This window comes from Mixophyes fleayi, chromosome 5 (genome assembly GCF_038048845.1).
Source record: "Mixophyes fleayi isolate aMixFle1 chromosome 5, aMixFle1.hap1, whole genome shotgun sequence".
In the NCBI taxonomy this organism is placed as follows: domain Eukaryota; kingdom Metazoa; phylum Chordata; class Amphibia; order Anura; family Limnodynastidae; genus Mixophyes; species Mixophyes fleayi.
This window is the reverse complement of record NC_134406.1, coordinates 176,495,040-176,513,256: the sequence shown is the minus strand read 5'-3', so window position 1 is coordinate 176,513,256 and position 18,217 is coordinate 176,495,040. Positions and strand designations below refer to the sequence as shown.

General features: G+C 41.2%; 1 protein-coding gene across 1 annotated transcript in view; it reads right to left on the bottom strand.

The window, feature by feature from the left end:
* The window catches only part of TMEM170B (transmembrane protein 170B), a 42,284-nt gene extending 31,557 nt beyond the window's left edge, over positions 1 to 10,727 (bottom strand). Inside the window, exons 1-2 of the mRNA XM_075213074.1 lie at positions 10,652 to 10,727; positions 10,242 to 10,373 (exon numbers count right to left, since the gene is read on the bottom strand). Coding sequence (XP_075069175.1) covers positions 10,242 to 10,338 — 97 coding nt within the window. The 5' untranslated portion in view covers positions 10,339 to 10,373; positions 10,652 to 10,727. The remainder of the gene's footprint in view (positions 1 to 10,241; positions 10,374 to 10,651) is intronic.
* Between the last annotated feature and the right edge of the window lie 7,490 nt (positions 10,728 to 18,217).

The following is an 18,217-nucleotide window of genomic DNA, read 5'->3' as shown; positions in this document are numbered from 1 at the left end:
CATTCCAGGAGAGAATTTTCAGCTCCTTATCAGATGTACCAGAATACATATAATAGTAGTCCCTCTTATCTCACTACCCCGCATCCCACACCCCTGCAGAGCATACATTGACATACTTATAAGCACATATAATCCTTGTCTATATATTTGCGATAACATTAAAACTACCCACAACTTAAATAACTTTAATACTAAACCCATACCCCCACCCTGTATACTCCACCCAACTTAAGTATACCTTAAACCCTACATAAAATTACCTTAAGATATTCAGCAGGCCAGCACACTACCAAAAAAGGTCACCCGCCAACTCGCAAAATACCAGAAGATAGAGGAAGGAAAAGGAAGGAAGGAAAAGGGGCGAATTGAGACAAGAGAGGAAAAGAACGGCCTTAAAGCCATGGGCTCTCCAGCCCATTACATTTTTTTTTATTTTTTTTTACAGTGGACCTTTCAATATTAGTTTGAAAATCACAGACCCCACCTGAGCGAAATACATTTTTTTTTTTTTTTGTACCACAGAAGAGAAATTACATTATGTATAGCAAATACCATGCATAATATCAATGACAAATCAGCAATGTCCAAAGGACTATCAGGAGAGACATAAAAAAGTACTCATCCAGCATCAGCGTCCAGCAGCAGCTAGGCGGTCCACCCAAATTGCAGCCTCTCGGGGAGTATCAAAAAAGGATGTACGGCCCTCCGAAACCACTCTCAACCGGGCAGGGAAAATCATGGCATATGGGATCTGTAAATCTCTCAATCTTCTCTTCACCGGAATGAATTGAGCCCTGTTCTTTTGTACATCCAGAGCGAAATCAGGATACATTGCTACTCGCTGACCATTGTATTCCACTGAACCTTTCTGCCTAGCCAAGCGTAGAATGGTATCTCGGTCACGATAGTGCAACAATTTGGCTATGAAGGTGCGTGGGGGGGCTCCAGGAGAGGGTGCTTGAGTTGGAATACGGTGGGCCCGCTCCACTGCGAATTGTGCTGTAAATGAATCTGTACCAAACAGTTGGATTAACCATTTTTCCAAGAAGGATTCTGGGGAGACACCTTCTGCCTTCTCAGGCAATCCAACCAACCGAATGTTGCTGCGACGCAAACGCCCCTCCATATCTGTAATCTTTTGTTTAAACAGAGAGGCTTGCGACTCCAGACTCTCCAACCGGCCCGCAACTGGTGCAGAAGTGTCCTCCAATGTAGACACACGTGTCTCCACTTCACCCACTCTCTCCCTGATTTTTTGCACGTCTTGCCGGAGAAGAGAGAGGTCCACCTGCACCTCTCCGATTTTATCCGTAACACGCTTTTTAGATGCCCCAATGGCCTCCAGGACCTGCTGTAATGTAACTTCAGGGTCCACCAGTGGAGCCGACAAAGGGGGGGTAACGGGATGTGATGCATCTCCTGAACCAGAGGCTGTAGTGGAGGAGCGAGCAAAGCGGTCCAATTTTCCCGCTGCGGTGGACTGGTTATGTTTGCCCATAATTTCACAGGAAAGATGGGATGATATTTATCCTATAAGCTTATATGCAACCCTGTAACCTGTATAGCTTTAATTACATATAGGTGTACAGCTCAGATTGTATTGCTAGCAGTGCATTGTAGCCAGTTATCTTCACAGAGAAAGGTATATCTCCTCCAACAACACTGATAATGATAATCAAATAAGTCCAGAGCCCAATTCAGTTACTCCTCACTTGTACAAGGATATAAATGTACCTGTATTAGATGGATATCACAGGCTGTGTTCACCTAGGCCAGTATGTGGTATTACAGAGGCGCTATGTCCCAGCAGTCATCAACTGCCACAGACTGCCTGTAGTATTCCTCTACCCAGATGCTCAACTCTTTCTCTCCTAGTCTCGGGTAAAATGGCAAGAGCACTATCAAAACAGGTACACTATGTACAGCAACTATTCGGATGCACAGTTTTGGGTCCAAAAGTTTCTTTATTCCACTATAACGGAGATCAACAGGATATCTGGGATGGAGAGCTCGTAACTGTGCTTGCTACTCCATGCTCGTCCAGGCCACGCCCCCAAAGTGTGTATGTTTAATGCATATTTTTCACAATATACAGCATGCCATTGTGGTTGATTCATGATTAGCATTTAAGTCTACATAGACTGACCACCATTGTTCTGTTCCAATCTGTCCGTGCAGCAGATTAGTAAGGAGCATACCGATTTAAGCTGGACAGTGCCGATATGAGAGGAAAGCCCCGCTGTGCAGGTTATTTGGATGATTCAGGGACAGTTGAGAGATATGTCCCCCTTCAATGCCACATATACCAGCAGAGCATTGAATGGGTGTTATTAGTGCAGGGGATGTAAGGCAGAGGGCGGTCCAGTACTAGACACGCCTCTGAGGGGACGTGACCTGCCCCAATGTGACATGACACACCTCCTTCTGAGAAGCAGCTGTAAGCATACGTTTATTGATTAGTAATCCATTGGTGATTAGGGGGGCAACCATAGCTCTATTGACTCCCATGTACAGAGAATGATACACCTCTTAACCATACTTACCCCCGGGACAGGGGGCGTGACTGGAGGGTGGGAGGGGGCGGGACGAGGCCAATCGCGTCATTTTGGCCCCGCCCCCCGTGAAAACGTAATTCACGTCGCGGGGGCGGGGCCAAAATGACGCGATTGGCCTCGTCCCACCCCCTCCCGCCGTCCAAAATGGCGTGATTCACCGAGAATCGCGTCAAATGACGCAATTCTCGGTGAGATTGGGATGCGGGAGAAATGCCAGCTTGCCCGGGAGCCCGGGAGACTGACCCGAATTTCGGGAGTCTCCCGGACTTTCCGGGAGAGTTGGCATGTATGCTCTTAACTGTGTACAGGTTTTATTTAAAGGTTGGTCTAAATACTATCTCCTGTTATAAAACTTTCTGCCAAATTCTGAAATGAATTTCAACTTTTTTTTACATATTTAGGTTAAGCAGATGTTTTGTTATTTTCAACTGCAGATTAACTGTGCCCTGAACCTATATCAAAAAGAGTGGGTACATGTCTGAAAATGTTTAACTCCCTTCCAGAAGAACCTAGAAAGTTGAAATATGACACACTGATAGCTCTTAGGTGGTAACTGACATGAAAAATCTGAAACATTTTGATTGCAGCCTACGTTTGAGCATCCTCAATCCTCACATTCAGAGTGAGGTGTAACGGCGAGGTAGGCTGGTCATGTGACTGACTTACATCATAAATAGCCTCTGTGATGTCACTCAGCTTTGCTACAAAAGTCACTGCTTGGTATAGAAGAGTCAGTGTGAGCTGTATATTATACACAAATTGTTTATTGCTGTGTCTGCTGAATGAACATCTCCCAGTCAAAGGTAAGTTTATTTTAACTTAAATATTATGTGAAAATAATGTTAAACAAATTGATCACAAATTTAGCAATATGTTTGAAAATATAGTTTAACACCTTCTCCCTGAAGGGAAAACTAGCAAATTATTAAGCTGAAACACCTGTGTCAGTTTTGTCAAGAAAATTTGTTTTTATTTATTTACACTACCCTAGCAAGTTGTATGTATTTTTGGGGACAGATGCAGTCCCAATTTGAGGGCTTTTTTCAGCCACCCTGATAGAGACAGCTTTGTTTCATTCCATGGAAAAGTTGTCGGAGATTCTGTCCACTGCTGCTCTCAAAGTCATGGCAATGAGGGGGTTTCAAAAATGCTGGGCACAAACCAGGGGGGTCCATACCCCCAGCATACAATGGTCATGCCCCCGTCCAGCTGCCGTGAGATCAATGTTATGAGGTATGCAGATAAGGGTGTTTTTGGTATTACAGTTGTTGGAATATATTTTATTATGGGCAGCAAATGAAAAAGGGGGAAATACAGTTTTTTGTGATTCTTCCCTTGGCTATTTTCACGATATTAACCAATGTAAAATATACACCAATAAGTTTCCAGGGATATCAAATATGTGAGATTCCTCAGCTCTCCCTGTCCCCAGGATAAACTGTGAAATGCAGGCAGGTTGAGCTATAACAGTGGACAAGGCTGATCAAGTGACTGATCTACATCATAATCAGGCTTTGTGATGTCACTCATCTTTGGTAAAAAAAAAAAAAGTCACTGCTTGGCAGGGCCGGATTAACCATAGGGCTAACTGGGCTACAGCCCAGGGGCCTATGGCATCCAGGGGGCCCTTGAAAGTGCTCAGCAGCAGTTTTGATCAGTCGGGGGCGGGGGCGCCCCCGGCGCGATCAGTGCTGCTGAGCACTTTCACTGCGGTCCCTCTCCGGCGTGCTGTAGTCTCCTTACTGAGGAGATCTCGTGAGTCTCACTCTCACGAGATCTCCTCAGTAAAGAGTGTACAGCGCTTCGGGGAGGAGGAGGTAAGTGCGGGGGGGAGGGGGGGGGCGCTGGCTGCTCGGATCATGGGGGGGGGGCCCTCACGGGGGAATGGAGGCCCCCTTAGCCCAGGGGCCTCCATTCCCTTAATCCAGCCCTGCTGCTTGGTATAGAAGAGTCAGCTGAGTATGAGCTTTATGTTATACACACACATATACACACACATTGTTTATTACTGTGATTGTGTCTGCTGATATCACATCTCACAGTCTAAAGCTGTGCACATTACAGAAAATTACTGCAGATACGATTTCTGTAACAATTTTACCAACGACTGAAAGTCCCGATGAGTCATGTGTACACACCTACATGATTTACCTTAAGATTTGAGCTCTTCATCTCTCTTAACCATCTGTTGAAAAGACCGTGACTCTGCACACTCTATAGAGATCTGCCTACACTGCTGGTCGTGAGTGCATACACACTTCCATATTTGCTCTACATTGTTCCATCGTTAATAGCGATTTTTTTGTCCGTTTATAACATGAAATCAAACAGTACGATGTACTTTGTTACAATAAAATATGTACAGTTTTGCCTCAGGCGCAAGATAACAATACTTTGTTAGGGGACTTGCTCCCCAAGCTTCTGCAACATCTTGTTTGTCTTGTCACTCACCTAAGCTGTATCATTTTTCAATAAAAACTGATTGTACAAATATAAATATAAATATAATATATAATTATAATATAATATAATATATGTATTATAATATAAATATAATATATATGTTCGTGGGAGCGTGCACACTAATGCAATATCGAGCCCAACATGTGATTGGCATGATAATTGGTGATTATAGTCTGCACCCAGCTTTAGGTAAGCTTATTTTAACCAAAATATTATTTGAAAATAATGTTGAAAAAAATCTATCACATATTTATCAATATGTATGAAAATATAGTTTAACACCTTTATCCCTAAGGGAAAACTTGCAAATTATCAGGCTTAAACAGCTGTGCCAAGAATACTTTTTTTTACACTACCCTAGTAAGTTGTATATATTTTCAAGGACAAATAAGACATTCTGTTGGTATCATAGTTGAGTAAATATTTTTTTAGGGCATTATATGAAAAGGGAAGAAAATGTACTTGTTTGTCATTCTTCCTTTGGCTGTTTTTTTTCTCTTAAAGGAACTGAAATTCTGTTTATGAAATATATGTTTATGAAAAAAAGATTGTTTCATATACAAATAGTCCTTCACACTATCCAGCTGGACAAAGTAATTATTTTTAATACATTGGTTCAAGTACGGGGTCCCCCTGACGATTTCATCACTAGCAACCAAATCATGACCCCCCCGGTCATGAATTGGTTGCTGGTGGTGTGATGAAATGGCTGAGGAGTTGTTGAAATGGATGACAGGAGGTCATGATCTCTGTATTGTGTGGCATTCATGATGATACTCTCTATTGTGTAGTGGTCACCAATATGAGCTCTGTATTGTGTAATAGTCACCAGAAGCTCCCTGTATAGCATAGTGGTCACCAGGACTATCCCTGTATAGTGTAGTTATCACCAGGATGATCCCTGTATAGTGTAGTGATCCCCCGGATGATCCTTGTATAGTGTAGTGGTCACCAGGATGATCTCTGTATAGTGTAGTGATCACCAGGATGATCCCTGTATAGTGCAGTGGTCACCAGGATGATCTGTGTATAGTGTAGAGGTCACCAGGATGATCTCTGTATAGTGTAGTGATCACCAGGATGATCCCTGTATAGTGTAGTGGTCACCAGGATGATCTGTGTATAGTGTAGAGGTCACCAGGATGATCCCTGTATAGTGTAGTGGTCACCAGGATGATCTCTGTATAGTGTAGTGGTCACCAGGATGATCTCTGTATAGTGTAGTGGTCACCAGGATGATCCCTGTATAGTGTAGTGATCACCAGGATGATCCCTGTATAGTGTAGTGGTCACCTGGATGATCCCTGTATAGTGTAGTGGTCACCAGGATGATCCCTGTATAGTGTAGTGGTCACCAGGATGATCCCTCTATAGTGTAGTGGTCGGCAAGATGTTCTCTGTGGTCTCAGCGGTCACTAATATGCTAAATACTAGTCATATGGGGCTGAAGTTAGTATTTGATTATAGCTCTATGACTACAAATTTTTATGTATGTCTAAATATGCCTGTGTTAGGGGGTAGTTTTATCTGCCCATAATGGAGTGTTGTGTTTGAACTAAAAAGCCTAATCATTCAGTGTTTATTCAAATTTTGAATTATACATTTTTTGCACATTTTCAAAACAGGATCCCAACATTCCAGAAGACAACTAGACAAAAACAAAGCTGCAAGAACAAGCAAGAGAAAACAGCAAGAATAGGTAAGAGAGAACAGCACAATCTGTCTAAATTTCAATGCTGGAGAATACTCCTGAATTTTGCTTTAATGAATTTGGGGGGGCGCTATGAGTGTATTAGCCTAGAACCAGGCCCTGCACATGTTGTATGTGTATTTCCTTTTCTCTGTCAGCTTGGTAAATATATTTAAAAAAAATCAAGTTCTAGGCTCTTTGTCAGCCATGGAATTCCCCTCATATAGGGGAATTTCGATAACACATGTAATATGTGTACAGAATGCATAAATGTAATATATTAATAGTTTGGTTAAACTGAATGTTAAAGCAACCCGCCAAAATCCTGCTCTTGTCAGTAGGACACCCTATTGCTATTTATATATGAGCAGGGTGCCACCATAAGTAAGCTAAGGTCAACATCTAAATACTCAGGATGGCAGTACAGGAAGAGCATAAATAAATTATTTTTGCATAAAGAGCTGTAAAAATGATGTCACCATAACATATAGTTATAGTTAGATAACAAACAATTTTCAAGAGACTTCACCCTCTAATAAAAACTAAACCTTTGTAAATTATTATATTACAAAATGGTTTATGTTTTATAGTATTAATTCATAACTCCCAATCTTTGGACTTTTCAAACCAAAACAGTGAGTGTGCCAGCACGCACATGAGATAGGGGCATAGTCACTCCGCGCGGGGTGTGACCATGTCACGTTGGGGGTGCCACTTTACTGGGAACATGCCAAACACTTCCAAAGCCTTGGGCCTCAACCCACTTCTCCCCCACCCTTTCAGTGCCGCTTGCCCCTGTCCATTACACATCTCTGTACTCTGTAGGCGGAACAAAAATCCTGACTGCCGGGACAAATCAGGGCTGTTCTGCCAAGATCAGGACACTTGGGAGGTATGTCAATTGCTTTATTGTGATATCTACTATAATTAAAATGCATCTACCCAGTGGTCGAAGTGGAAATTTAGAAGTGGTGGTATCGAAAAAGTAATTGAATGGAATTTGATAGTTTCACCATGAAAGCACTAGGAGAAGTAGTGGTATGGTATACCAGCCCACTTTGTCCACTGCATCTACCTAAACAGAAGATTTAGTCATAACCTATTACACTATAAAAAGGATCATCATAACAAAGAAATATATATATATAAGCACTTTTACTTACTAAATAAATCAGTATTAATGTTACTAATTAAATCAGTTATAGTGTTCAATAATGTGAAATTTTACACAATAAAATATATTTTTATGATAGTTCTCCATGAGAAAAGTACATTGTGATATATTAATTAAACACTTTAGTTACCATGTCTATGGCAGGCAACAACAATACTTCCATTTTAGTCCATCCACCTAAGGTTGTGGTGTGACAGAAATATGAAAATATAGTTTATTTTAAATATTTATAATAACATGAGTTATTAAAATAAGAACTCCAGACGCCCAAACTGAACAGCAGTCCTTGCGCTAGCCTTAGCAATCATTGATTCTCCCATACCCACGACCCTAAGCATGTCTTGCTGCTGCTACCTTTTCCAGACTAATTCTGCTCACAAACTCCTCCGACATATATTAGCGCTGCTACATGCCAAATTGCTGCCTCCTGGAAAAGCCCAACACCACCAAACGGTCTGTTGTCGGATCTGGCACACATACCAGATGGAACACATTACTAGCATACTGAGGGGCTCCTCCGTGTCTTTCTATAAAGTCTGGTCCCCATGGGCCTCATATCAGAACCAACTTTTACTTCAGTTCTGATAGAAATCGTGCGTGGAATGGAACCACTAGACAAGTTTAATTCTCTCCTGCCTGATGCGTGATTTTTTCATCTCCCACCCCTCCTCCCATCCCCTCTCCCTTCCTCTTCTTCCTTCCAATATCTTACTCCACCCCCCCACCCTATAGTTCAAAATATTAACAATGACATCTTATTAGCACCAGATAGATGTACAGTTATCTTCCAACTGCAAAAGAACTGTGAGAGAGTGTTTTGCAAAACACCATGTCCAAAAATGTTTACAATCTTACTGTTGTACCTCTCAAGATTTTGTAATGTTTTTTCAGTATAAGATGTCTCTAATAAAAAGTATTAAACAGGGTTGTAAAAATTCCTAAAATCTTTTTTTATTAATTTTCCACAACTGATTGGATGAGGTGTAAGCAAAACTGGACTCCAATGTCCAATGATTCAGTAAATTATCCCCGGTAAAGTAGTATGAAAAATACTTAAGTACTATCTGGGCACTAATACTGTAAAATAAGAGGCTTTGCAGTGAATATACTCAGTGACTGTGATACAAGACTGAAATGTCTAATAATATGTAAGAAGCAGGTCAGTGCTGATTAATAGAATCCAAGATAAAGTACTCCTTACTCAAGTTAGTGTCGGGTGCACGTCTGTTTAGGCTTGCAAAGGCCTCCACACCTGCTACTGCAATCTCAGACAATATGTAAGTATAGGAGACCACTAGACAGAAATAGAGAAACCAGAAATAAAGCAAGTGATTTTTATTGATTAAGGACAAAGTAATATATACAGTAATAGGACATTTGTGTACTATTGTGATCTGTTGAAAAAATATTTTTTAAACACGAAGTCATTGTATGCGATATTGATTGGTCTGGATATGGTACGGATGGCCTAGAGCTCACATGAAAATGAAATGGTATTCACACTGTTAGTGAATTTTTACTTGTTCTCTAATAAATGAAAATGACTTAATCTGCTGTCAGTTTCTCTATTTTTAACTAGCACACCTATACTTATATATTGTAATACAAGATTGTGTCACAATGTATCACCATAAGTAGTAACCCCAAAAATCACACCCGCTGAGATAAGTTTTACATATAAGAGTCCTAGAACATGTTGCAAACCACAGACAAACGAAGTGGTGAATGTTAATTAAACTGGAGCAAAGACCATACTTTGTAAGCAGGGACTGTGCAAACAAACAACAAGAACCCTTACATAATTCCAATGTGTCCCAATTACCAAGAGACAAGTGAAAGAGATAAAGTCATAGCCATGGACCCTAAAAATGCCAAGTTTCTCATTGTCAGATTGAGACAGTGCTGTTCCGTTACTATTTATTATGTTGTAAGAACAGATATCTTACTCCTATCTGTTCTTACAACATTAGTGTAGAATTAGAGTAACAGAAAGGTAGGAAGAATGTAACCTATTGTACATGCCTGTCAGGTATGGTCTGATATGTCTTTTAACATCACTTTGATTTTTCTTTTACTTTTATTTGGAGCTTCAGTTTATTGCAGAGAGGAGGGTGAGGGAGGAAATACAGTTTTAAGTAAACAATGGATGATGTGAGTCACCCTCTAATCGTCATACCATATGTTTCATCAATAAAAAAAACACCATTTCTAGCAAGAATATTACCACTGCCTAATGTGGACATTGTTCACTACTTTAATTAATAAAACAGTGTATCGTACTGACTGCGTCGTGGTCCAGGTCTAGAGGCAGGGTATAGTAATCCCTGCTTACAGTAATACATTTGAATTTGACACTCACCGGTCAGGGTCCTCAGCACTGTCCCGTGTGCCCATAGGCTCAGTACTTGCTGCACTGACAGGTTGATCATTGACAGGTCCTCCTTCTCCGCCTTCATCCTCTTGCCCTAGCTGGTCCTCAGCTAACAGGGTGCTGGAGGAAGAGGGAGAGGTGTGAGTCCCGGGGCTCCCAGAAAGCTGCTGCTCCTCCTCCTCCAGCAGCAGCACAAGGAGTTCAAGCAGTAAAAGGCCAAGCAAGGATGGCCTGGGTATAAGCGGAGGACGCAGCTGGACTGGGGAAGAAAAGCAGCTTCGCAAGGGAGACATTGAGGAAGAGGACTGCTGCTGCAAGGCAACCCCGAGCCTTGCCCGACTAGCTCTAGCAGACAGCCAGCTAAGCGCTACCGCTGTAGGCAGCGACCAGCCACAAACCTTCCAGTGTTATGTGTGCGCCGCACAGAGCTAAGCAGCCAACCTGCATCCTCCGCCACCATCATCACCATCATCTGTCCCCTCCTTCCTCAGATCATCATCACCCGAGTCACCATCATCATCCTGGAGGTGGAGACTCTGGATCTACAGCACAAAGAGACGTGCACTGGAAGGTGTAGGAGACAGAGAACATCCAGTTGTGTCTGTGCTGATTATCAACAGCCCTTTATTTATTCTTTACAGTATTTTACATAAATGCCTTCACCTGTATTGACAACTCATTCAAGTATTTCTCATCTCGTTTGTATCCTAATGGAGCCTTCTCGCATTGTTTCGTTTGTTTTTTACATAGCAATATCAATAGTACATATGAAAACGTCCACCTGCTATATATTATAGGGATTTTCATAACTGTAACTGTTACCTTTTTAATTGTTATAGTGCCATAAGCTTTAGTATAAGGAATGTAGACTATAAGCTTTAATGGGGCAGAGACTGATGTGAATAGTATTCTCTGTATAGCACTGCATAACATGACAAGGTGATCTAAATAAATAATAATAATATCCCATAGTGTTCTTAGTTTATTATTACTAATATGTATACATTGGTGACATGGTGACTCATTGCTTAGCATTGCAGTCTCACTGCTGGGGCCATTTATTCTATTTCCCCCCATGTTTGCATAGATTTGTATTTAGAAGAGAATTCATGTGTAAGGCAATATATTGGCAATATATAAATAAAGGTTAATAAGTAAATAAATAATATCCTTGTCTCCTTTGCAGAGAAATAACTTTAGGAAAGAAAATTCCTTGCCACCTTTTACATCATTCTTTGTGCCTATGTTGATTTTGTATCATCTATTTAAGACAATTAATCCTTTCAGTAGTTCCCAAAACTGTTTCTGGTACCTAAAAATAATTATTTCATCTAATATAAGTATAATGTAAATATTAGTGTTTTGATGATTTTTGGACTAGCATGAAAATAATTGCTTTTACATGCTTAAAACATTTAAATAGGTATTGGACCCATTGGAATGAAAATCACTAGTATTTGTACTGCCGCACGAGTGAGAGCATTAGCACTGCCGCACATTGTTAATGTTGCTACCTGCTTCATTTATGTGTGTTCACCGCAAGTGCAAGCGTCGCCTGGCATGTCAGATGTGATCACGTTGGATGTGCAGTGTGACTGGCATTTAAGGCAATGTCAGTGGGTAATGGCCCTATATCAGCCTTTGATGTTTTGAACATTATGGGCGGAATTCAATTGACCATGTTTTTTTTTTACACCACGTTAAGTCATTTTAACGCTGTTTTCACTCATTTTAGAGCCGGTTAACTTAACCCAATATTCAATTACATTTTTAACGCAGCATGTTTTTTGCACAAACTGTCATATCGCGGACAAGTAGAAGATCCATTGAAAGTATGGGGAGGGAGGGAGGGAGGGAGAAGCGTTAAAAGCTATTCAATTGGTTTTTAAGGCTGCCCGATAAACTGTCAAATCTCCAGTTTTATCTCGCACCTCTCACGGCTGTGCAAAAAATTTAAAACATAAGAAAACTATTTGAAATCATGTAATAATGTAAAATAAAAGATAAATTATGTTTATCAGTAATGCATAACATGAAAAAGATGATTTTCTTTTACAAAAAGCATGTAAAAAAAAATCATTAAAATAATAAACACACTAATCACTAATTTATGTATGTTATATGTACTATTATGTATGTACTAATGTGTTTTTTTCATGGTATAGATTATTGTATAGTAAAAAAAAGTAAAATAAAAAAATAAAGTACTCTATGTAGATATTATAATAGAAAGGTTGTGTAATGCAATAAAATGTATGCCAATGCATTTTTTTTTATTATAGATGACCGTATTAAACCCTCCTTTGTTCCACATGGTGGGAGGTATATGTAGCAAGTGAGCGACTTTTTGTGTGTTTTTAGCAGAGAGTCTTCTTTTACAGAAATCAGGCTCTAGGGTGTAGCTGTAATGAGACTTTGTAGACAGGCAAAACAGAGCACCTGTTCTTCTAGGAAAGGTGGGAGGTGTGAGACTTAGGGGAAGGAAGACATGAGTTTACCTCTGTCAATCAGGTTAGAGCTGGGGAGGAGCAATCAATGCTTGACAATCTGGACAATCTATTAGAGAGTTGAATTGCGTTATATTAGTGCTAGCGATTAAAAAAATAAATTTTCTATGCATACACAGTCATCATCACTAGTAATTGGCGTTAACCTGTAGCTGGTGCAAGTGTTACAACTGAAATACACGTAACCTTGAGATGTGCAAAGCTTGAATCAGATGATGCTTTGTGTGCTTGAGCTTGGCGCACCCTTATTGTACATTGACTACTTTATTAGCCCATTTCGCCAATGAAATAGGCTGTACTAAGGGACCTTTGCGCTCAAAGGTGAATTGGACATTGCTTTCTTCTCTGGCATATGGTCTGGTTTTGGAAATGGACAGAGTAATTGGGACTGAGTTATTAAGGAAAGTAAAGCAAAACAAGGAGTAAATGTTCTTCGGGACAAACCATATTACCATGCAAGGGGTGCAAATTAGTTTTCTATTTTGCACTTAAGTTAAATATTGGCTGTGTTTTCATGTAGCACACAAATACTTGATAGCTTTCTTTTTATACTGAAATTTAAACTTGATCTAGGACATGCCCTACCCAAACTATAAATCTGTCCCAACATTTTAAATTCACCTCCCCTTCCAAAGCAACATGATTTTGCCCAGGTACAAAGTTACTCCTTTTTTATGCTTTACTCTCCTTAATGACTCAGTCCCATTGTGTTTATAATACTCAAGGAATCAACACTTATGCTCCTTGATGAATCAGGTCCCCCATGTACAAATGGGTGCCCATATTGTATAAACAAAAAATATATACTCTGCAATCACCAAATATACAATTAATGTGTTCTAACTACTTTTCTATATTAAAAATAGGGAATGTTAGTTCCACATATTGCAGTATTTGTTAAGCTGACCAACTTACACCAGTCTTCCCATTCTAGACAGTCCTAACATGATCAAATGCTATGCTTTTCATCTGAGTTGAAACTTACCAACACATATCTTTTAAAAGCAATTCTTTCCCAAGCACGAGCAGCCATGGGACACATGGGGACTCACTTTACACTTTACCCAAGTTGGAATGAATTAATGTTTAGATCTTCATGAAATATATTTATATGACTCCGGCGCCATTGAGCTATAACACATGCACCAATGACATTGATAAACAACATATCCCAGCCAGGGCCGCCAAGAGGAATTTCAGGTCCTACTGCAGCAACTTATTGGGGTCTCTTATATAGCTGTTGAAGGTGGCATGTCCGCACCAGGTTGGTTGCTCCTCCCACTGCACAGACAGGCCATAGCTCCCCCCCCCCTCTCAGCACCCCTGCTCCCTATGCGCAGTGCAGAGAGGAGAAGGGAGAAGTTGTGCCCTGCAGAGAGACCTGCCTGGAAAGAGCAGGATAAAGAGGCCCCAAAATGATGGTCCGGAGCTAGATCTGAAGGGAAAGAGAGAGAGAGAATGTGAGTGGAGCTGTGGAGCTGATATAGGAGATCCAGAGAAAGAGGAGAAAAATAGAGTGGTTGTACTGGATCAATGAGATGGAGCCAGCACTTAACATTTGGGACACCACACAGATTCAGGAGGAGCCCAGCAGGAGCAAGGGTGGAGAGACTTCAATGAGTTATGAACTGAGATATTGCCAGTAGGGTGAAGATTAAAGAGATAGTAAGATTAGCATAGATGAACCTGTGCTGCTATGTGTCAATACAATTAATATTGACTGAGATATTGCCAATAGGGTGAAGAGTTAATAATATAGGGCAATACCCCTGAAGAATATTGCATTTGTTATTTCTTGAACAACTTGTTTGTGGCACTACAGGTGCAAAAACAAACAAACAGTGGGGAGAGCTATAGCAGGCGGCCATCTTGCTAGAGTCAGAGAGAGACAGATAATTGCATACAGTTTGTGAACATTTAATAGTAAATATTTTAGCCATCTATTTTGAGATGGCAAGATATAATGTGCTCCAACACAAGAAACATAATTGTCACATGCTGTTTGGTAGTGTTGTGAGCTCTAGGTGAATTGCATATATTCAGCAGTGTAAGGTAATAAGTGTGTGCATATAAGTAAAGATATATACCCAGTTTAAGCAAATTATATTTTGTGCTGATGTTTATTGTTATAATATTTTCATACAAAATGCAAAAAAGTAAGAGAGTGGCTTTTACACTATTTCATGGCTCTGTACATACTGTATGTTAGTGGTAGGTAGGGCGTTCCCTGAGTATCTCTCTGGTGTGCGTGGCCTGGACATTCCCCAATAACCCACGTTTGAAGATTCAGCTAGAGGCACTGTCAGCTTAAAAAAAGTTGAAAGAGTCTGTTATATGTTTATATACACACCATTGCCATGGTGGGGGAAAGGGGGGTGGTACATATAAATATATACACTGTATGGACATAAGTATTTCCCCAACCTGTTGAATTGAGGTGTTTCAATCAGACCCGTTGCCAGAAGTGTATAAAATCAAGCACCTAGACATGCAGTCTCTGTAAGTGATATTATTAGAAAGTGGAAGCATTTAGGAACAGCAGCAACTCAGCCACGAAGCGGAATACCGTGTAAAATAACAGAGCGGGCTCAACGACTGCTAAGGTGCATGTTGCGTAAAAGTCACTAACGCTCTATTGATTCCATAAGAGAAGAATTCTGAACTTCCACTGACATTAATGTAAGCACAAAAACTGTGCTGCGGGAGCTTAATGGAATGAGTTTCCATGGCCGAGCAGTTGCATGCAAGCCTGACATCACCAAGACCAATGTCAAGCATCAGATAGAGTGGTGTAAAGCACACCGACATTGGACTGTGGAGCAGTGGAAACGTGTTTTGTAGAGTGACGAATCATGCTTCTCTGTTTGGCAGTCAGATGGGAAAGTCTGGGTTTGGCGAATGCCAGTAGAACGTTACCTGTCTGACTGCATTATGCCAACTGTGAAGTTTGGTGAAGGAGGCATAATGGTATGGGGCTGTTTTTCAGGGTTTGGGCTAGGCCCCTTTTCTCCAGTCATTTTGGACAATGCTATGCTTCCAACTTTGTGGCAGCAGTTTGGGGAAGGCCCTTTTCTATTCCAACATGACTGTGCCCCAGTGCACAAAGAAAGGACTACAAAGGCATGGTTTGATGAGTTCGGTGTGGAAAGACTTGACTGGCCTGCACAGAGCCCTGACCTCAACCCTATTGAAGACCGTTGGCATGAACTGTATCATAGATTCGGAGCCAGGCCTCCTCGTTCAAAATCAGAGCCTGACCTCATAGATGCTATACAAATTCCCACAGAAACACTCCAATATGTTGTGAAAAGCCTTCCTAGAAGAGTGGAAGCTGTTATGCAAAAGTAGGAGCAACTTTATATTAAAGTATATGTATTTGAATACATATACTTGAATGTCATTACAGTCCTTGTTGGTGTAATGGTCAAGTTTCCGAATACTTTTATATATACACACACATATATTTTGTGACACAAGCACACTGCATGTGATGCGCACATACACACACACCTTCTTGCTTTTTACTATGCTTTTTATTGTCTGGTTGACAAAGTAATTAATAATGTTATTAATTTTATGTTCATAAATTTGCACACACTTTCTTGTGACCCTAATGTTAAATAGCAGAGACAAGCTCCCTAGACACTGGTCACTGCATAAAAAAAAAAGACAGGTTTAATTTGTTTACACTCCTTCCACAGCCGTAACTTGATGAACAGATGATACTCCCACCTTGCCTTTAAAAGGGAGTTCTTGACAGGTGTTCTGTTGTAGATACACCCTGTCAGCCTGTTGATAGCTGTGGAAAAGATTCTTTTAAAGCCACTTAAAAATATTCAAGTTAAATCAATCTCTTTACTATTATTTTGTCACACTTATGTCCTCCACTTGTATCTCATTAACCTAGGTGGACTGCTGTAAATCTACAGCCTTGCTCTGCAGATTGACAGCTAATATGTAATTTGTCTCTTAGGAACCTGTGGAAAACCAATCCCTTTGTCACATATTCCTTCCCCTAGCGTCGCCAAGTAGGGGGGCATGGACATTGCAAGGAATGCAAATTTTGTGACAATGCATCTGCATTTTTTATGCAGAATCCTGGGTCTATGTTTTACTGAGAACCTGAAAGGATGCAGTGCCAAGGACCAGCGGGTTGCTTTGGCATTTAAATCACTATGTCCTCTAAATAAGCGGCTGCATAAAATATATGGAGTCGTAGCAATTTATCCATGGGCTTCTGGAAGGTGGCAGGTGCGCCGTGCAACCCAAAGGGTAGGACTTTACATTGGAAGAGACCATCAGGGATGGAAAATGAGGTCTTTGATTTGGCTAAGGAAGTCAGGGGAACTTGCCAATACCTCTTTGTTAGGTCAAGAGCAGTCAGACAGTACTGCCAGCTTGTCACTCAACGGACTGTGAGTGCCACTTCCAGTGTATTCAGGAACCGTGGCCGTCCGCCATCCTGAGGGTCTGCGCATGTGCAGCCCTTATCAAACTTTCAGTACCTGTTGCTTTTAATTGATTGGATGATCAGGCAACCCTCCCTATTTAAACCACCTGTGATCATTAACTGGTTGCCTGATCTTGGAGTCTCATTCCCCATGAGCCTCTGAAGGTGTTCCTGTGTTCCTCGTGTATTCAGCTCCTGCTGATTCCTGTTCACTTCAACTCTCCTGTGTTCATCGTGTCTGCACTCAGCTGATTCCTATCCGCTGCCTCCGTTACTTCTACAGAGTTCCTGTTCACTTCAACTCTCCTGTGTTCATCGTGTCTGCACTCAGCTGATTCCTATCCGCTGCCTCCGTTACTACTACAGAGTTCCTGATCGTCTCAACTCTCCTGGGTTTATCGTGTCAGCGCTCCGCTGCCTCCACCTCTACTACTGGATACCAGACAGCCTAAACTCTCCCGTGTTCTTCATGTTTCCAGTTCCACTTACTACTGCTTCCTGAGTATTGCTTCGTTTATTCTGGATAACCTGCCGTGCGCTGCACCAACCTGACTACCGCTTCCACCCTCCAGTGGTCTCTCCTCCTGCCGGCCTTCAGCCGTTCAGGTATCCCTGCACGTCTCTCTGACAGCCTGCTCTCCTGAACCGCGGTATGCATACTTTCCATTGACTGTGCTTGTGTATTGCATATCCATCTGGACTGAGTTGTGTTCTCCTCCGGAGCCTCCTATCCACTGAAGCTATTGTTACCATTGACTTTGTTTCCTATTGCCTGGATAGTTATTGTGATTTTGTATACTTAAGCAGTGCTTGTCAGTTATCGTTGTATTGTGGATATCATTGTGGGATCAAGTTCTGTGTGCCCCGTGTATACTCTGCTTTACATTCATCTCCTCGTGCCCCTCCTCACATATATATAGCAGTGGTACAACTTGCTGACGCAGACCACTGACTCCTGTTCCCTGTGACACCAGTTTCAAGTATCCTCTCACATAAGCAGTGGTACA